This window comes from Haematobia irritans, chromosome 1, assembly GCF_050003625.1.
Source record: "Haematobia irritans isolate KBUSLIRL chromosome 1, ASM5000362v1, whole genome shotgun sequence".
Taxonomy (NCBI): Eukaryota; Metazoa; Arthropoda; class Insecta; order Diptera; family Muscidae; genus Haematobia; species Haematobia irritans.
Genome location: NC_134397.1, coordinates 33,128,009 through 33,150,215, shown reverse-complemented (window position 1 = coordinate 33,150,215; position 22,207 = coordinate 33,128,009). Strand labels below are relative to the sequence as shown.

General features: G+C 33.4%; 2 protein-coding genes across 2 annotated transcripts in view; one reads left to right on the top strand and one right to left on the bottom strand.

Annotated features, from left to right (window-relative positions):
- The window catches only part of LOC142222988 (uncharacterized), a 184,005-nt gene that overhangs the window by 39,925 nt on the left and 121,873 nt on the right, over nucleotides 1-22,207 (bottom strand). The window lies entirely within an intron of this gene.
- LOC142220543 (insulin receptor-like) lies at nucleotides 2,054-13,758 on the top strand. The gene is made up of 10 exons (XM_075289730.1): nucleotides 2,054-3,063; nucleotides 6,041-6,277; nucleotides 6,505-6,742; nucleotides 6,814-6,961; nucleotides 7,032-7,237; nucleotides 7,320-7,506; nucleotides 12,274-12,490; nucleotides 12,555-12,633; nucleotides 12,901-13,075; nucleotides 13,157-13,758. The coding sequence occupies exons 1-10, from the start codon at nucleotides 2,557-2,559 to the stop codon at nucleotides 13,596-13,598; spliced, it is 2,436 nt and encodes an 811-aa protein (XP_075145845.1). The 5' UTR covers nucleotides 2,054-2,556; the 3' UTR covers nucleotides 13,599-13,758.

Below are 22,207 nucleotides of genomic sequence, written 5' to 3'. Positions count from 1 at the left end.
CATATGCTTTTTATAAGGCAAATGACAGCTGAAATCTAGTTAAAGTGGATTTTGGAAGTATAAAGTGTATGCCGTATTAGAGAAAATTTTATCAACATTTTATTCTTATAGAAAATTTTGCCAAAATTTTATTCCTATAGAATTTTTTTTCAAAATTTTATTTTTATAGAAACTTTTCTTAAAATGTTATTCCTATAGAAAATTTTGTCAAAATTTTATTTCTATAGAAATAAAAATTTGACATAGAAATAAATTTCTATAGAAAATGTTGTCAAATTTTTATTTCTATAGAACATTTTATCAAAATTTTATTTCTATAGAAAATATTATCAAAATTTTATGTCTATAGAAAATTTTATCAAAATTTTATGTTATAGAAAATTTGTCAAATTTTTATTTCTATAGAAAATTTTGTCAAAATTTTATTTCTATAAAAACTTTTGTCAAAATTTAATTTCTATAAAAAATTTTGTCAAAATTTTATTTTTATGTCAAAATTTTATTTCTATAGAAATAAAATTTTGTCAAAATTTTATTTCTATAGAAAATGTTGTCAAATTTTTATTTCTATAGAATATTTTATCAAAATTTTATTTCTATAGAAAATATTATCAAAATTTTATGTCTATAGAAAATTTTATCAAAAAATTTTATTACTATCGAAAATTTTGCTAAATTTTATTTCTACAGAAATTTTTGTCAAAATTTAATTTCTATAGAAAATTTTGCCAAATTTTATTTCTATAGAAAATTTTGTCAAAATTTAATTTCTATATAAAAATTTTGCCAAATTTTATTTCTATAGAAAATTTTTTCAAAATTTTATTTCTATAGAAAATTTTGTCAAAATTTTATTTTTACAGAAAATTTTGTCAAAATTTTATTTCTATGTCGAAAATGTATTTCTATAGAAAATTTTGTCAAAATTTTATTTCTACAGAAAATGTTATTTCTATAGAAAATTTTGTCAAAATTTTAGTTTTATAGAAAATTTTGTCAAAATTTTATTTTTATAGAAAATTTTGTCAAAACTTTATTTCTATAGAGAATTTTGTCAAAATTTTTTTTCTATAGAAAATATTATAAACATTTTATTTCTATATTTCTCAAAAACGTTTAAAACCTTTAAAAGCATTGCAATAACATTTTATTTCTAAATTATCAAAATGTTATTCCTATAGAACGAAAACTATTGTAGAGGGACTGTTTTGGGAATGTAGTGGAAAGTAGTGAACTTTTTTATCCTTGTAAGGTAAAACGAAAAATTTTCCTGGCAACACTGCCAAAATATCATTATAATCTCTATTTGCAGTTCTCTAAACAATTTTTGTATGTAGTCGTTGTCATTCAGACTTATGATTATATTTTTTGTAATGAAGCTAGGATTATAAATAATTTCATTCCTCAAAAAAAATCATACAAGTGAAGTACATAATTTTACTAAATTCGAAGTTCGTACCAAATAGTTCATATTTTTCTGAAACAAGTCAATCTTATTTATATTGTCTTCATACGTTTCTAAAATGAATAAATTTGACTGAAATTCTCTCCGTCTTGACTTTGTAAAGATATGTTGACAATTTTAATACCAACATTTTCTCTTAATAATTTATTATTTTAATAAAGTTTCTTTAACTCGGCAAAAAGTATTAACTTATTTATACCATGGTGGAATTAGTACATTTGTATAGCTAAATTTTTCTAATGTAAATCTTCATTTTCAAAAGTTTTTATTTAGCATTCCAATTAATTCATTTTCTTCCAAACGCAAATGGCAACCCTTCCATTTAGAGCTTATGGTCTTTTTTGCAAGCTCAAATCAATGTACATGTGTGTATTTTCTTAAATCCTGCTATGTTTACTGTATAGTCAAATTAATGATCAACAACATATGTTCTCAATTCACATAACTCTCATTTGTAAATTGTACGGGTCTCCCTCTCTCACTCTCTCCACTTAATATCATAAATATTGAGAATTCATTAGAGATCTTAAAGATACTCATCTTCGAAGCCAGTTCAATACAAGGCAAACGAATCTTATGTAGCTCAGTTTCATTTGGGAATCGAAAGTGTTAACATTACCAAGTCAATTGAAGACAACAACAAAACAAGAAATATTCTAAAATCCAAAGAACGAACAGTGTACAATTAAGTGACCACAGTCAATTTTCTATTCCTCACACAAATGGGATGGCTTAATTGATTTTGAGTTGATCGCAAGGAAATTAAAAAAGAGCGATTTAATATCAAAACCCTTTGGGATATTCATATTACAATGAGTTCCCATTGATCAATAAGTGTGTGCATGTGTGAATTATGAACCTCACAGAAAGTAGACGACAGCCTAAGAAAACAAAAAAATTATTTAACTCTAATGAATGTCGTCTATTGGTTTCGGGGTCAATTTCAATTAAACAATTAAGTGAGTAAATGGTGCATCGTCATCAGTATCAGAGAACTACGCTTTTGACATTCGCTGTTCTCATCGTCATATGTCGCATACGCAATTTGCAATAAAGCCGAAAAAAAACAACTAAAAATCTTAAAAACCAAAATGTTCACCATGAATTATTTACTACTACTCATCATCCCAGCTTTCTGCGTTTTAATGGTGTCTGCCAATAAAGAGCCTAAAATTTGTAAATCAATAACAATAAGAACTTTTGAAGATTTTCAAAAATTGGACAATTGTACCATACTTGCTGGACACATTCGTATAGTTCATATGGATTTTAATGAGACTACTTTAACGATGCTAAGACCTTTAGCCATTGAAGAAATCACCGAATATTTATTAATCTATCGTGTTAATGGTTTAGATACTTTAGAGAGACTTTTCCCCAAACTTTTGGTTATACGTGGTATTAAGTTACTTTATGAAAAATATGGATTGGTGATTTTGGAAAATCGAGATTTATTGAATATTGGCTTGGTGGAATTATTAAGAGTCTTCCGTGGTTCTATACGCATTGAATCGAATCCAGTGTTGTGTTATACCCATACCATCAATTGGGTATCGATATTGGGTAATAGGACTAAAAAATATCATTACATATTGAAGGTAAGGAAAAATTGAATGCAAACAATCACCATCTCTATGTGGTGTTAATGTTAATATCTATATTGGACTTAGGTTACGAGTTGTGTCAGATCGTTATTTTACGCTCACTTAGACTATTAAGTACATTGTGGTACCACAGGTGGTGAACTTCTCTCATATCAATGAGTGCTGTCCGATTCTATTCAAGGCACCTATACTATTCTTTTCATAGCCAAGTCCGAACGGCGTTTCACCTTGCCACTTGGAGAAGCTTTAAACACACAAATTTTTAATTGTACCAATTAAAAAATTAATTAAATGTGCCGAATACCAATTAACTATGCTTTTATCAAGTAAATTTTTTTATTGCCAATTAATTTTGTGATTGATACTATCATTTTCGTGCTTGACGAATTTTCCATTAAAAAATTAATTGGATCAATTAATTTCGTGATTGTATCAGAAAAAATCCATCATAGGATGGGGGGTATATTAACTTTGTCATTCTGTTTGTAACACATCGAAATATTGCTCTAAGACCCCATAAAGTACATATATTCTGGATCGTGGTGAAATTCTGAGTCGATCTAGCCAAGTCCGCCCGTCAGTCTGTTGAAATCACGCTAACTTCCGAACGAAATAAGCTATCGGCTTGAAACTTGGCACAAGTAGTTTTTATTGATGTAGGTCGGATGGTATTGCAAATGGGCCATATCGGACCACTTTTATATATAGCCCCCATATACACCGTCCCCCAGATTTGGCTTACGGACCCTCTTGGAGGAGAAAAATTCATCCGATCCGGTTGAAATTTGGTACGTATATGGCCTCTAACTCCCATGCAAAAATCTATCCAAATCGGTCCATAATTATATATTTCCCCCATAAACGGATCCCAAGATTAGACCTCCGGAGCCTCTTGGAGGAGCAAAATTCAACCGATCTGGTTGAAATTTGGTTCGTGGTGTTGATATATTGCCTCTAACACCCATGCAAAAATTGGTTCAAATCGGTCCATAATAATATAAGGCCCCCATATAAACCGATCCCCAGATTTGACCTCCGGAGCCTCTTGGAGGAACAAAATTCATCCGATCCGGTTGCAATTTGATACGTGGTGTTGATATATGGCATCTAACTCCCATGCAAAAATTGGTTCATATCGGTCCATAATTATTTATAGCCCTCATATAAACCGATCTCCAGATTTGACTTCCGGAGCCTCTTGGAGGAGCAAAATTCATCGTATTTGGTTGAAATTTGGTACATGGTGTTTATATATGGCCTCTCATATCCATGCAAAAATTGGTCCAAATCGGTCCATAATTATATATTGCCCCCATTTAAACCGTTCCCCATATTTGACGTCCGGGCCTCTTGGAGGAGCAAAATTCATCCGATCCGGTTGAAATTTGGTACGTGGTGTTGATATATGGCCTCTAACACCCATTTAAAAATTGGTTCATATCGGTCCATAATTATTTATAGCCCCATATAAACCAACTCCCAGATTTGGCTTGCGGAGCCTCTTGAAGGAGAAAAATTCATCCGATCCGGTTGAAATTTGGTACGTGGTGTTGATATATGGCCTCTAACACCCATGTAAAAATTGGTCCAAATCGGTCTATAATAATATAAGGCCCCCATATAAACCGATCCCCTGATGTGACCTTCGTACCTCTTGGAGGAGCAAAATTCTTCCGATCCGGTTGAAATTTTGTACGTGGTATTGATATATATCCTCTAACTCCCTTGCAAAAATTGGTACAAATCGGTCCATAATAATATAAGGCCCCCATATAAACCGAACCCCAGATTTGACCTCCGGAGTGTCTTGGAGGAGCAAATTTTAACCGATTTAGTTGAAATTATGTATGTTGTGTCGGCTTTTTTGTCTAATATATACGCCGTGTGGACTAAGAGTTTTTTAACATACCATGACATCGGCAAGTATTTCCACATCCTTTGGAGGAGCATATGTCATCCGATGCCGTTAAAATTTAGTATGTGAATTTAGTATATCTCTCTCCAGATTTGACTTCCGGAAGCGTTTGGATGATTAAATTTCATTCGATCCGTTTGAAACTTCATATGTGATGTCAGGTTGTGCTTCGTCATACCCATGCCAAAAATCGTCTATACCGATATAGAAACCGATCACTGAATTTAAATTCCGGATCCTCTTGGAAGAACAAATTTCAAGCGATCTGTTTCATTTTAAAAACTAGAAAAGAAAAGTTTTTGGAATATTTTAAATAGTCTATTGTTATTTATTTCAGAAAACGTTTACATCCAATAATATTTTAATATCAAGAGAGTAGGTTAGGTTAGGTTAGGTGGCAGCCCGATGTATCAGGTTCACTTAGACTATTCAGTCCATTGTGATACCACATTGGTGAACTTCTCTCTTATCACTGAGTGCTGCCCGATTCCATGTTAAGCTCAATAACAAGGGACCTCCTTTTTATAGCCGAGTCCGAACGGCGTTCCACATTGCAGTGAAACCACTTAGAGAAGTTTTGAAACCCTCAGAAATGTCACTAGCATTACTGAGGTGGGATAATCCACCGCTGAAAAACTTTTTGGTGTTCGGTCGAAGCAGGAATCGAACCCACGACCTTGTGTATGCAAGGCGGCCATGCTAACCATTGCACCACGGTGGTTCCCTCAAGAGAGTATGAAAATCAATAAATTATATTAAAATCTAAAAAATGGCTACAAACTGGAACACCGGCGCCAGTCCTGTGATAAGTCCGTCAGTGGAAATTTACACCAATTTCCCGTTGAGAAACTCCACATACAATTTAGAAGACATTGTTGAGAATTAAAACTATACCTTGCCATCGGCAACTATTGCCAAACCCCAAGTAATTCGATTGCAGATGACAGTCTTAAGTAGAACCTTGTACGCAATCCATAATATCCGGCCTGGCCGAACTTTCTGTTGTATATACTTCTTTTAAATTCATTTATTACTACAACTATCTTTTTTTTTCAGAACAACAAACCACCCAACTTTTGCCCTCTGTGTCATGGTCCTAAGGCTTCGGACGGGGATCGTTATCGTCAATGTTGGTCTTTGGGAAAAGAACAACGTCTACCACCAATTAGCCAATGTAAAAAGAAGCGTAGCGAAAATTGTTTGACAGGATGCTATGATGAAAATTGCAAAGTTTGCATTGGTATAACCAATGGCAAGAAATGTATTAATAACTGCTTCCCTCCATATGCTTTGGTAAGATTGATAAATATTTTATCATATCAAATGAAATGATATAAGTTCACGTTCCATTTAAAAAACATCGAAATATCTATTTCATAAAATTTAGCTACGATCTAGAGATGTCCATCTTTCTATTTGGCCATTGTAATCGCGCTACTGCCTTCAATATTTCAAATATCTTAAACTCTCAATGTATATAAAATTTTTCTCTTAAAATATTGCCCCATTTCCTCTCTTAGGCCTTTGGCAGACAATGTGTTGCCTATTGTTATACCTATAATCTTCTTCGATATGGTTCGGAATGTGTGGATCATTGTCCTGAGCTGTATCAACCAGTCAAAGCAAATGATGGTGAAATTACCTGTACACTCAATTGTAATGGTAATTTCACCATAAAATCATCAGAAGATTTGAAAGGGTTTGAAGATTGTGTTATCCTTGAAGGATCATTGACACTGGAACTAACAGATATTAAAAGTAAGTTATTTCCCACCAAATCGTTTCACATAACATAGAAATCATAGAGCCTAAACAAATACCATTTGCAGAAACAAAAATCAATGATTTGGATATAGCTTTCACAAATCTTCGTGAGATCAAAGGCTATTTGAAAATTATCAACTCACCTCAGATAGTTTCGTTGCAATTCTTTAAAAATCTCCATACAATTGCCGGAAATTATCTAGTGGAAGATAAGTGAGTTCAAAAAATGGAATATCATTGAATATCATAGTTAACATTTGCATTTTTTTTACTTTTTTTCCAGATATTCATTTTATGTAGTAGATAATCATCATTTGGAAAGTCTTTGGAATATTAATCAAAAAGTTTCTATACCCAGAGGTCATGTCTTCTTTCATTTAAATCCACGTTTGTGTTATAATAAAATTCAAGACTTGAAACCCCATTTAAAGGAGTCTGATATATCTGTGACAGATGCTTCAAGAAATTCGAATGGCGAGCAGGTGTACTGTAAGAAAAATATACGAAACCATGAAATCCCCTCCTTCTTCCTTATGTATATATACAAAAACTATATTTTTCTATTCTTCAGGTGACAGCATTGTCAGTGATTTAAATGCCACCATTGATTCTGTAAATGCCAATGAAGCTCTTATCCTTATTGACTATTTAACACCCGAAGCTTTAACACCTCTAATCGGTTACATTTATTACTATAGGGAAGCTCCAAGACGTAATCTTACTACCTATGATAATCGACATGGATGTGGTCAAGATAGGTGAGTATCATGTTATCTTGGTGATAATGCAGGTGATGGAATCAAGTCGGGGAAAAGAGGGTAGTGAGGCCGTTTTTGTTTTCAATTCATCGTCGGATTATCCCAATAACACTAAATAACAGGTTGGCTGATAAGTCACCGATCTACCAAAGAAGAACACATTTTTTTGTCAAAATTCGTTTTTATTATTCAACATAGTTCCCTTCAAGAGCGATACAACGATTATAACGACCTTCCAATTTTTTGATACCATTTTAGTAGTACTCCTTCGGTTTTGCCTCAAAATAGGCATCAGTTTCGGCGATCACCTCTTCATTGCAGCCAAATTTTTTCCCTGCGAGCTTCCTTTTGAGGTCTGAGAACAAGAAAAAGTCGCTGGGGGCCAGATCTGGAGAATACGGTGGGTGGGGAAGCAATTCGAAGCCCAATTCATGAATTTTTGCCATCGTTCTCAATGACTTGTGGCACGGTGCGTTGTCTTGGTGGAACAACACTTTTTTCTTCTTCATATGGGGCCGTTTTGCCGCGATTTCGACCTTCAAACGCTCCAATAACGCCATATAATAGTCACTGTTGATAGGTTTTTCCTTTCTCAAGATAATCGATAAAAATTATTCCATGCGCATCCCAAAAAAACAGAGGCCATTACTTTGCCAGCGGACTTTTGAGTCTTTCCACGCTTCGGAGACACTTTTTTCTTCTTCATATGGGGCCGTTTTGCAGCGATTTCGACCTTCAAACGCTCCAATAACGCCATATAATAGTCACTGTTGATGGGTTTTCCTTTCTCAAGATAATCGATAAAAAATATTCCATGCGCATCCCAAAAAACAGAGGCCATTACTTTGCCAGCGGACTTTTGAGTCTTTCCACGTTTCGGAGACGGTTCACCTGTCCACTCAGCCGACTGTCGATTGGGCTCAGGAGTGTAGTGATGGAGCCATGTTTCATCCATTGTCACATATCGACGGAAAAACTCGGGTGTATTACGAGTTAACAGCTGCAAACACCGCTCAGAATCATCAACACGTTGTTGTTTTTGGTCAAATGTGAGCTCGCGCGGCACCAATTTTGCACCGAGCTTCCGCATATCCAAATATTGATGCATGATATGACCAACACGTTCCTTTGATGTCTTTAAGGCCTCTGCTATTTCGATCAACTTCATTTTTAGGTCATTCAAAATCATATTGTGGATTTTTTTGATGTTTTCGTCGGTAACCACCTCTTTCGGGCGTCCACTGCTTTGAATTTTGCATACCAATCAATTATTGTTGATTTCCCTGGAGGCAGAGTCCGGAAACTCATTATCAAGCCAAGTTTTTGCTTCCACCGTATTTTTTCCCTTCAGAAAACAGTATTTTATCAAAACACGAAATTCCTTTTTTTCCATTTTTTTCACAATAACAAAAGTTGTTTCACAAAAGACGCTCTATCTCACAAACTAATTGACTTACAGACGTCAAATTTTGACACGAATCATTTGAAGGTTGGTACTATATAAAAATATTATGCATTTAATACTAGCGACGCCATCTATGTTATCAGCTAACCTGTTAATACAGTCCTCTGTCCCATGACCTTTCCTGCCGTTGGGCCAGTCTTCGTATTCTTCGAAGCACTTTCGCCAATTGCAGCCCATTGTTTCGACGGTTCCCTGGGTTCTGACAAGTACAAATGAACACGTATGGTTAAGCTGGGTATAGCCAAATGTCGTGAACGTCTCTCTTATCAATGAGTGCTGCCGGATTCTATGTTTAGCTCTTTCTGCACCATGATGGCTTCCAAAATAGATCCATCTTTCGTAGACTATCACAAAACGATTCAGAGACTCCTTCAGATTGTCCTTAATCGCGTCAAATACCGCTCTCAAATTTTCTCACGGATTTGTTTGTTGTTCTCCAAGTAAAATAGTAAAAGGGATCTACCGTATTATAATAAACTACCATATAAACCGATCCCCAGATTTGACCTCTGGAGTCTCTTGGAGGAGCAAATTTTAACCGATTTAGTTGAAATTTTGTATGTTGTGTCGGCTTTTTTGTCTAAAAACGATTTAGAGACTCCCTCAGATTGTCCTTAACCGCGTCAAATACCGCTTTCAAATTTTCTCACGGATGTGCATGTTGTTCTGCAAGTAAAATAGTAAAAGGGATCTAACGTAGTGTTGGGCATTATAGTTCAGTGTAGTGATCGCTCACTTCAGCTCTTTTTCGATCAACGAACTAGTTGGGTCAGTTAGTTCATTTTCGGTCGGTGACTGGTTCATTTCGACTTCTGTTGTTGATTTAACATATTAGCCTTGCGTTGATTTATGCATCCCAAAAAACCCATGTGAAAAGAATCCCGAACAGCTTATGTGTAAAAAATATCGATATGAGCGTAAAGGCAGAAAATTGTCCAATTATCAAGGAAAGTGAAAATAACTAAGCGAACAAGCTGATACAATGTGCTTAATTAGCTAAACTGACATGTTGAACGGAAAAGAACAATAGATGTGAACTAGTTCAGCTCGCTCATTTCAGTGAACCGTTCAATTGAACTAGTTCGTTCGCAAACTACTCATTTCTAATCTTCCATCTGCATTCAAAAATCGATTCACTTCAAATTTGCCATTGTTCCGAATAGGGTTTGGTACTGGTCTATCTATTTTAAACGTATCTTTCACTCCGGCATCCATAAGGTTTTTCGAAATCCTACTGAAAAACGTTTTTATATCACATATAGGTTAGTAATTTGCATAGTTTCACCCCTTTACGATGTTGATAATTGTCCAAGGTTCCTAAATTAAGGACTTAGCCGTCAGAGCGCTGCTTGCCTTGTTTTCTCTCCGGTGTGAATTGATATGGATATCTTGTCATATTTCCTCCTGCAGAATTGTTGATTTCCTCGATAGCCCATCTTTGGTTTCTATTCCTAACATTTCGACTTACCATCGGTGTCTTCCTTGCGTGATTCCTCGAAAGCTTTTGGCCTATCCCTTTCTTTTCCAGAGCTCATTCTGTTTTGTTGAGGAAGGACGAGGAGATCTGGTGCCATCGCAACACAAAAAGTTCTATCTCTATGACTCCCATTTATTTACGTCCAAAACTTTGTTCCATGGTCTCACAACCTTAAGAATGCGTCTTATTGTACATGTCTGCAGTTACGATAGGAGACATTCTGTAGTCGTAGTTAGTTGTTAATATCTCTCTTCCTTTCTTGTCTCTTAATGTCTCCTCCTTTGTTGGGCGATTTTCATCTGTGTTTTGCTGCAGTTTCTTCAGACATCAGTCCACTTTTCCTCGTATTCCTCCTCCTTAGCATACATTTCGATCGATGCGCGTGATATCTTCGCATCCGGGCCACAATTACCGACCTTCTTCGAATTTTGTTCTTTACAGACTGGGAATAACACTTGTGCTAGCAGAAATTGTTCTTCCCAACTTAGTTGAAATAGTGGAGCTTTTTTTTTCTTCATCTATATAGCACTGTTCTGCTCTTCCGGAAATCTGACACTCTTCCTGAAACCTGGAGTTAAGAGACATTCTGTAATCGTAGTCAGTTGTGAGATCTCCCTCTTCTTTTTATGTATCCTCCGCTTTTGAGGGATTCTCATGCGTGTTTTACTGCAGGTTCTTCAGTCCACTCCCTCCAAACATCAGTCCACATTCTCTCGCAATCCTTCTTCTAATTCAATGGATGCGTGTGCTTTATTTGTCGACGTCTTTCTTCGAATTTTGCTCTTTACAGACTGAGAGTAGCACTTGTGGGAGCACAAATTGCTCTTCTTGGAAATCGTGTTGTTTTTTTGTCTTCATCTGTATATCACTGTTCTGCTCTTCCGGAAATCTGATTCTCTTCCTGAAATCTTATAACTGTCTGGAGTTACGATAGGAGACATTCTGTAGTCGTAGTTAGTTGTGAATATCTCTCTTCCTTTCTTGTCTCTTAATGTCTCCTCCTTTGTTGGGCGATTTTCATCCGTGTTTTGCTGCAGTTTCTTCAGACATCAGTGCACTTTTTCTCGCAATCCTCCTTCTTCCCATACAACTCGATGGATGTGTGCACTTACTTCGCATCTGGGCCGAAAGTAACGTTCTCCTTTATACTCTGATCTTTAGAGACTGTCGTGGAAGTAGCACTTGTTCTTCCCAGCATACTTGAAATCTGTTTCATATTTTTAAACTTTCGTCGCAGTGTTCCTTAGTCTTTGGCAGTAGTCTTCTGTTTGATGCTAAATTGTCACCGATGCTATTGGCCATAACGTACACCTCTTCACACTTTCAGTAATCATTGAAGTGTCGGTAGGAATCCGATTTCATAACGCTGTTTTAAGGGGGGGGATGGACTTCACCTCCCCCGATCTTCTTTATCCTCTTCAGGTGGATAATATGGACATATCACACTAAATTATCACAGATGCCATTGGCCATCTCATAGACATCTTTAAGTTGTCTTTTAAGTCTGGGTCTGGGTTAGATCCTGTATCTCTGTTACAAGGGCGGGAATGACTTAAACTCCCCTGATCCTCGTTATACTCCTCCGCTGGATTATATTACCATCGGTATCTTCCTTGCGTGATTCCTCGGGAGTTTTTCGCCTATCCCTTTATTTTCCAGAGCTCATATCACGTTCATACTATCGACCTATATGTCACCTACGCACGGGACCGAGGCGAATCTAAATAATAGGACTACTTTATTCTCACATTCAACCGAAAATGTCATCACCTTCTCCCTTTAATCCTTGAATAATTTAATTTTTTTTATATTCTCTATATCGCAGTTGGTTCGTGGATACAGCACCCAGTAAACAAAGACGTCATGTCCTACGACACCTGAGGCCCAATACACAATATGCCTACTTTGTGAAGACATTAACCATAGCCGATTATCATTACCAGGTGGATGCTTCAACCGAAATTCAATATTTTCGAACTGCTCCAGCTAAGCCAGGACCATTGCAAAAAATCTACTATCGCTCATTGTCACCCAATGAAATAGTAAGAAATTAAAAAAAAAATAATAATAAAAATTTATGAAATTAATAATGTTTTCTTTTTTAAGGAAATACACTGGTGGCCACCACGTTTGACAAATGGAATACTCGAAAAATATCTTTTGAAATATGAGAGAGCTGATACCAGTAAGTTTAATAAAACGGGGAGCAAATCAAAGAAATTTCTAAAGATAATCAAAAAAATTATGGCCACCAAAAAATTTATTTGGAACACATTTTTTCCCACACGAAACGAACGCTTTCGTTCGACTGAAAAGCCAAATATATCGGACTTCTCGTTACATATTCAGATATTTTGGACATTCTAGTTGTATGAAAGCATTCGCTTCGAATATGGAAAATTGCCAATTAGTTATAAACATTTTTTTTTCATATCCCATTTTTGTCAATTAGATCACTCCGTTGACTCGTTAAACGAGAAACCATCATCACAAACCAATTTTAGTAATGAAATGTGTCATTGCCCAAAATTGGATCCGGAATTAAGTGGTCCCATGCCCGTCGATAAAGATTACTTTCATCGTGAGCAAATGGTCTATGATGAGGCTATGTACAATTTTGTCTATGTGTAAATATTTTTCCATAATATGCCAACAAAAAATCCTTTCTTATTAATTAAAAAAAAATATTTTCTTCAATTGTTTTGCAGACCCTCGAAAAATAAAAATGTCAATAAAACAATTACCTTGGAAGAAGTTCAAGAGAATTTCCAACGTGTCCATGAGGAAATGTTAAATGCTTCCATCAAGGAACAAGATCATGGTGAAAATGCCTTTCACATCAACACTCCTCAACCACTGTGCAAAATACATAGTCCTTCGGTGGCTTATAAAATGGAGAATAATTGCCAAGAAGAGGAAGTATTTGAGGAATATAAAACATTTCCGCCTAATACTCACACATATACTCTCACAAATCTAGAGCCTCATACAACATATCGTATTAGTATACGTGCTTGTGTAGAAGGTTTGGTTAATGGATGTGGACCCGATACGATTCTATGGGCGGAAACTCTAAGCGAACAATATGTGAATATATTAAAGAGTTTTAATCTCACACCTGTATTAGAAAATAGTGGTGTGGATAATTAAGAGAATCAGAGAGATAGAAACAGCGAGAGCGAGAGGGCGTGTGTGTGTGCAAAAGATTGTAAGAGAGTAAAATCAAACATATTGTGATGTATTCGAATAAAAATTCCTATTGTTTTAGAGAACAACAATAAATTGTGATTATCATAATGAAATAAGTAAACATTTATTAATTTCGTATATATTGATGTAGCGAGGCATTTTCTCCTATAAATACTTTTGTTCCGAAGGAAGAAATACGAAGGAAAATTAAAACATACAACAGCCTCATGTTTTACAATTTTTTTTATACCGTCCACCATAGGATAGGGGTATATTATCTTTGTCATTCCGTTTGTAACATATCGAAATATTGCTCTAAGACCCCATAAAGTATATATATTCTGGATCGTGGTGAAATTCCGAGTCGATCTGAGCATTTCCGTCAGTCCGTCCGTCTGTTGAAATCACGCTAACTTCCGAACGAAACAAGCTATCGACTTGAAACTTGGCACAAGCAGTTGTTATTGATGTAGGTCGGATGGTATTGCAAATGGGCCATATCGGTCAACTTTTACGTATAGCCCCCATATAAACGGACTCCCAAATTTGGCTTGCAGATCTTCTAAGGAAAGCAAATTTCATCCGATTCGGCTGAAATTTGGTACATAGTGTTAGTATATGGTCTCTAACAACCATGCAAAAATTTGTCCACATCGGTCCATAATTATATATATCCCCCATATAAACCGTTCCCCCGATTTGGCTTGCGGAGCCTCTAAGAGAAGCAAATTTCATCCGATCCGGTTGAAATTTGGTACATGGTGTTAGTATATGGTCTCTAACAAACATGTAAAAATTGGTCTACATCGGTCCATAATTATATATAGGCCCCATATAAACCGATCCCCCGATTTGGCTTGCGGAGCCTCTAAGAGAAGCAAATTTCATCCGATATGGCTGAAATTTGGTACGTGGTGTAAGTATATGGTCTCTAACAACTATACAAAAATTGGTCCACATCGACGTATCAAATTTCAACCGAATCGGATGAATCCAATGGGTTTCTGAGGTCAAATATTGGGATCAAATCTGGGGACCAATGTTTGCATGGTTGTTAGAGACCATAGACTAACACGACGTACCAAATTTCAACCGGATCGGATGAATTTTGCTCCACCAAGAGGCGCCGGAGGTAAAATCTGGGGATCGATTTATATGGGGACTATATATAATTATGGACCGATATGGACCAATTTTTGCATGGCTGTTAGAGACCATATGCTAACACGACGTACCAAATTTAAACCGGATCGGATCAAATATGTTTCTCTAAGAGGCTTCGCAAGCCAAATCTGGGGGTCGCTTTATACGGGGGCTATACGTAAAAGTGATCCAATATGGTCTATTTGCAATACCATTCGACCTACATCAATAACAACTACTTATGCCAAGTTTCAAGTTGATATCTTGTTTCGTTCGGAAACAAGCATATCCGGAAGGACGGATGTGTTACAAACGGAATGACAAAGTTAGTATACCCCCATCCTATGGTGGAGGGTATAAAAATGCCCATTTATATCCAATAAGAAGTGTCCCAACAAAAATAGCGTCGCCAAAAAAGTAGTACAAATGTCCTTTTTGTATCCGGAAGTGGTGCAAAATTGGAGCAGAAGCGATGAATTTAACATGGGCTTGTCATAGGACAAATGTCGACCGGCTGTCGTCAGTGTTGCCGGGAAAATTTTTCGGTTTACCCTACAAGGACAAACAGAGTTCCCTACTTTCCCATACATTCCCCAAAAATGTTCCCTACAATATTTCTCATTAAATTTAAACAAAATTCACAAAACAAAAATGGTTCTATGTGCTTTATTATCTTAAAAAATAAATTTGTATTACCACCACGGTTGCCACTGTTGATATTCTACCAAAAATTTTTGACTTTTTTCTGTTTGGTAGATTGGTGGAATTCTTGATGTTTTGGTAGATCAAATCTCTATAGAAATAAAATGTTGGGAAAAGTTTATATAAAAAGAAAATTTTGGAAAAAGTTTCAATAAAAAAATGTCTATAGAAATAAAATTTTGACCGAATTTTCTAAAGAAATAAAATTTTGACAAAATTTTCTATAGAAATAAAATGTTGACCAAATTTTCTATAGAAATACAATGTTGACAAAATCTTTTATAGAAATAAAATTTTGAGCAAATTTTCTATAGAAATAAAATTTTGACAAAAAAGTCTATAGAGATAAAATTTTGACAAATTTTTCTATAGAAATAAAATTTTGAGCAAATTTTCTATAGAAATAAAATTTTGACAAAACTTTCTATAGAAATAAAATTTTGACAAATTTTTTTATAGAACTAAATTTTCTATAGAAATAAAATTATGACAAAACTTTCTAGAGAAATAAAATTTTGACAACATTTTCTATACAAATAAAATGTTGACAAATTTTTCTATAGAAATAAAATTTTGACAAAATTTTCTATAGAAATAAAATTTTGACAAAATTTTCTATAAAATTTTGGAAAAAGTGTATATAAAAATAAAATTTTGGAAAGAGTTTCAGTTACAAAAAAGTATATAGAAATAAAATTTTGACAGAATTTTCTGTAGAAATAAAATTTTGGCAAAATTTTCTATAGAAACAAAATATTGATAAAATTTTCTATAGAAATAAAACTTTGAGCAATTTTTCTATAGAAATAAAATTTTAACAAAATTTTCTATGGAAATAAAATGTTGACAAAATTTTCTATAGAAATAAAATTTTGACACAATTTTCTATAGAATTAAAATTTTGACACAATTTTCTATAGAAATAAAATTTTGACAAAATTTTCTATAGAAATAAAAATTTTTGACAAAATTTTTTATAGAAATAAAATTTTGACAAAATTTTCTATAGAAATAAAACTTTGAGCAATTTTTCTATACAAATAAAATTTTAATTTTGACAAAATTTTCTATAAAATTTTGGAAAAAGTTTATATAAAAATAAAATTTTGGAAAGAGTTTCAGTTAAAAAAAAGTATATAGAAATAAAATTTTGACAGAATTTTCTGTAGAAATAAAATTTTGACAAAATTTTCTATAGAAACAAAATATTGATAAAAGTTTCTATAGAAATAAAACTTTGAGCAATTTTTCTATAGAAATAAAATTTTAACAAAATTTTCTATAGAAATAAAATGTTGACAAAATTTTCTATAGAAATAAAATTTTGACACAATTTTCTATAGAATTAAAATTTTGACACAATTTTCTATAGAAATAAAATTTTGACAAAATTTTCTATAGAAATAAAAATTTTTGACAAAATTTTTTATAGAAATAAAATTTTGACAAAATTTTCTATAGAAATAAAACTTTGAGCAATTTTTCTATACAAATAAAATTTTAATTTTGACAAAATTTTCTATAAAATTTTGGAAAAAGTTTATATAAAAATAAAATTTTGGAAAGAGTTTCAGTTAAAAAAAAGTATATAGAAATAAAATTTTGACAGAATTTTCTGTAGAAATAAAATTTTGACAAAATTTTCTATAGAAACAAAATATTGACAAAATTTTCTATAGAAATAAAACTTTGAGCAAATTTTCTAAAGAAATAACATTGTGAAAAAATTTTCTATAGAAATAAAAGGTTGGCAAATTTTTCTATAGAAATAACATTTTGAGCAAATTTTCTATAGAAATAAAATTTTCTATAGAAATAACAATTTGAGAAAATCTTCTATGGAAATAAAATTTTGACATAATTTTCTGTAGAAATAAAATTTTGAGCAAATTTTCTATAGAAATAAAATATTGACAAAATTTTCTATAGAAATAAAACTTTGAGCAAATTTTCTATAGAAATAACATTTTGACAAAATTTTCTATAGAAATAAAATTTTAACAAAATTTTCTATAGAAATAAAATTTTGACAAAATTTTCTATAGAAATAAAATTTTGAGCAAATTTTCTATAGAAATAAACATTTCACAAAATTTTCTATAGAACATTATATGTATAGAAATAAAGTTTTGACCAACTTTTCTATAGATATAAAATTTTGATAAAATTTTCTATGGAAATAAAATTTTGACAAAATTTTCAATAGAAATTAAAATTTGACAAAATTTTTAACGGAAATAAAATTTTGTCAAAATTTTCGAAAGAAATAAAATTTTTGTCAAAATTTTCTATAGAAATAAAATTTTGTCAACATTTTCTATAGAAATAAAGTTTTGTCAAAATTTTCTATAGAAATAAAATTTTGTCAAAATTTTCTATAAAAATAAAATTTTGTTAAAAGTTTCTATAGAAATAATGTTTTGAATAATTCTGTAGAAATAAAATGTTGACAAAATGTTCTATAGAAATATTTTGTTCCTCTAGAGCCACCAAAATGTAAAAATTGTGTTGAGTGAAAAACTCCCTACATTGTGCTCCTACGTCCCTACAAGACGCTAAATATTAGAAAAAAAACTATATGTAGGGAATTTCCCCTAATTTTGGCAACACTGGCTGTCGTATTGGTGGACATCCGTCCGATGACAAACCCATCTTAAACGACCCTAATTGCCACCAAATACAACACTATGGTGTGCTTATCGAAGACACACTCCATAGCAAATTGAGTTAAAATAAGTGAAAAAAGTATGCCACAAAAGTTAATAATTGAATATCAATCAGAGCTACCGTTGCTAATATATTAAAGTGTCATAGGGGGTTATTTCGCAGGAACAACTAATGCCTAAATTATAGAAATTGCATTGTAATCTTTGCAATGCAACAAATATGTATAAACCTAAACCCTTACTGTCATACACATTAATAACAAAATCTTTCCTCCAGGACGAAATTTAAAATCTCTCATAAAGTATTTTCGTTTTCAGCCAAAGGATATATTCTTTTTCTCTAACCAGATTTAGTAGGGAATAGTTTTTAAGTTCATTCAAAAAATTTGTTTGTCTAAAATTTCGTTCCTGACAAGAGGAATCTCTTCTTTCAGTGAAGAAGCTTCACTATTCTGAAACTATATATTTGGAATATTATTCAGAAGCTATAATAACGAATATTAGTTTTGGTTGCCTTTTTAACTTTTTCCTATTCTCGGTACATGATTTTTAAATAAATTCACTATACGTAAAAGTAAGTACTATGTTCGCTTTTCGAGTTGAAATTTTTGCGGTTAATTTATTAAAGCACTTCAATATAAAGCAGATAAATTAGCTCAATTGATGCGCAGTTTCTTGTTCCTCTAAATTTTGGCAAGACGTTATGTGAATATGTTTGTTTTAATTTATAATTTTGATTATTTCAGGAAAAGTAATCGCGAAAATAATTTGATGATAATTGAATGATTTTCAACTCGAAAACCGAATATAGTACCCACCTTAATGGTGTATTTTATTGGACACATAACTAAATCATTTTTTAAGGCTCTGCTCACATTCGTAAACCTAACGGGATATTTAAAACTATATGGTACTTGTATAACAATACCCAAATCAACCATAGATAAACGCCAATACAAAATCATTGAAACTATTACATAGAGCGTGCTTTGGTGATATTTAAATTTAGCTTTATTATCTTTGTAACAATTGGACATATGAAAATTTGATTTGAAATAAAAGTGAGATAAAAATCTCACAAAAGGTATTTTGAAAATGTGTCTGGTCTATTTAGTGCGAATTGTCACTACGGCAACATTGTCATGAGTGCAAGTTCAGAAATTAATTTTTCCAATGAAATGAAAAATTGGAACCATATTCACTAGAGTCCCCTGTTGTTCATATTCTACATCTGAAGTGAGGCATCTTTAGGAAATTTGCATAGTTGATAACATAAATGAGAAAATCAGTGCGACATCTATAGCTTGTTTTGGGGAATTACATTTTGAATAACTAGCAAAGTCACAAACCGTGAGATAGTTTTACTTGGAAACAACATATGTCGCCTACCTATGAAATATCTGGCAAGACAATAGCCGAAACCGAAAATTTTAATTTATATATTAACAAACTTCGGTCAGTTCATTTAATCTTAAAGCGTTTAAGTTCACTTAGGGCCGGTTTCTTAATGTCTTTTTATTATTTATTGTTTCTGTCAGCTGATACCATGCACAATTTTTACTAACCTTTAATCAATCCTCCGGTTAAGTATTAACCTCTTAATCTTGAAAACAATATGAAATAAAAATGATCGGTGCAAATTTTATTACAATTTTATGAGGTATGATCCAAAGCAACAATTTAAAAAGTTTATATTCATTAAAATTAATTATTAAAGAAAAGCAATCATGAAAAATATTCCCATTTCCACTCAATAATGCGAAATTAATATCGGCAATGTACTAGCAAATGATGGGACCCACCATCTAATTATACCCTACACCATACCGTTCATACTAACTTTGTCATACCGTTTATAACACTTCGAAATATTGGTCTCAGACCCATAAAGTATATATATTCTGGTACATGGTGAAATTCTGAGTCGATCTAGCCATGTCCGTCCGTCTGTTCGATGCACGCTAACTTCCTAAGGAAACAAGCATATAAACCAACACAAATTTGGCTACCGGAGCCTCTTGCAAATTTCATTCGATGCCTTTAAAATTTGGTACGTGATGTCAGTATATGCCTTTTAACTAGAGGTGTGCGCGTGACACGAAACTATCGTGACACGCGTGATTCACGCGTGAATCACGTGACTCGTGAACAAAATCTGAAGAAACTTTCGTGAATGTGCGTGAGTGGGACTAAAAATAATATGTCGTGCGTGAGCGTGCGTGAGAAATAAAATCGGTTCGTGAATGTGCGTGAATAAAATTTCTGCAAAATCACGCTCACGAAAAAAATCAAGATTTAATTCTTTCTGATATGATAACTGAATTCTATTTAGCTGTCGAACTATATCCTATTTATTAATTTAGTTACCTTTCCTCTTTCCCGGTTGGAAAATGTCGTGAGGCTCGTGAATTTGTCGTGAGTCATGTTAATTGTCGTGAATCGTGCGTGAGCGTGAGTCTTTAAAAGTAGTTCGTGCGTGAGTACCGGTTTACATTTTGTGAACGTGCGTGAGTGTGACTGGCTACCAAACATATCGTGCGTGAGCGTGCGTGAACAAACATTTTGCTTCGTGAATGTGCGTGAGTGTGAATGAAATTTCACTCACGCGCACACCTCTACTTTTAACAACCATATAAAGCTTGGTCCATAACGGTCCATAATTTTATATAGCTTCCATATAAACCGATCCACGGATACCTTTAAAATAACGCAACTTAATTCACAAAAAACGATTGCAGTGTAGAAGGAATTAATTGAAAAGTTGCACAAGATGACAAAAAAGAGGCACAAAAAATTAAAAATGTGCCACTGACAAAACGATAACACTACTTGCAACACTGACTTTTACTGCCTAGTATCACGTATGCATGATGAAAAGTGTTATCAAATCCCACCTAACTAAGCCAATTGACCAATGATAACTTTTTAATTACAAGCCATCATAGAAAAAACAAATCTAAAACTCCCATATGTATCATTGTGGACTAGGGTTGGTCATGGTATAATAGCCATATTAAATAACAACAATTTTTTGATTTTACCAATTTAACGAACGGCTGGATGCCAAGAGATTTCCCGTAAAAGAAAGATAAAAGCGAAATATAACCAGAGGCCACTTAAGATGTCTTACCCAAGCGAACATCATTGAGGTGTCAAAGCGTCTTGCCAATACAATGATGGCCAAAAATTGCAAAAATCACTTACTTGTTAACCAAGAGTATCGCAATGAGTAAACAAATAAAAAACCCAACTATAAACAAATCTAACAGTGTTTTGTCTATTTCTTTTTTTGTTCAATTTGGATTGTGGTGGTTTTTGGGTTAAGGTCTTCGATAGCAATGAACTCCACATAATTTCCTATTTAAATTCCACAGTCCACATTTAAAACAGTCCACATTTAAAACATGGTTGTACTTGCATTTCATTTGAATGACAATAAGCTAATACAAGTGTTAAAAGTAAAAGTAATATACGTGGGTGGTACGATAAGACACTTTGCCAGATCGGACATATTTTTGTATTGGACGAGTATTGAAGAGGCAGAGTCCCGGGAGGGCTTTTTCTCCGGAAATGTTTTTTTATACCCTCCACCACAGGATAGGGGCTATACTAACTTTTCATTTCCAATTGTGACGCATTGAAATTTTGGTCTCAGATGGTTAGTGATTTCCGTTCGTTCGTCCGTCTGTTGAAGTTACGCTAAACTTCCGAACAAAATAAGCTATCGACTTGAAACTTGGTACAAGTAGTTTTTACTGATGTAGGTATTGCAAATGGGCAATGTCAGACTACTTTTACGTGTATCTTCCTTATAAATCGACCCCTATGTTAGATACAGTGTTGCCAGAAGTAGGGGAAATTCCCTAAATGTAGGAGTTTTTTCTAACAATTAGCGTCTTGTAGGGACGTAAGGGCATTTTTTTTTCTGTAGAAAATTTTCTCAAAATTTTATTTCTATAGAAAATGTTGTCAAACATTTAGCGCCTTGTAGGGACGTAAGGGCACAGTGTAGGGCCTCTTCACTCAACACAATTTTTAATAATTTTTACATATTGTTGG

Coding starts and splice junctions, on each gene's coding strand:
- LOC142220543 (XM_075289730.1), top strand. CDS start 2,557: ATGTTCACCATGAATTATTTACTACTACTCATCATCCCAGCTTTCTGC. Junction 12,491..12,554: donor CATTGTCACCCAATGAAATA/GTAAGAAATTAA, acceptor TTCTTTTTTAAG/GAAATACACTGGTGGCCACC. Junction 12,634..12,900: donor ATATGAGAGAGCTGATACCA/GTAAGTTTAATA, acceptor TTTGTCAATTAG/ATCACTCCGTTGACTCGTTA.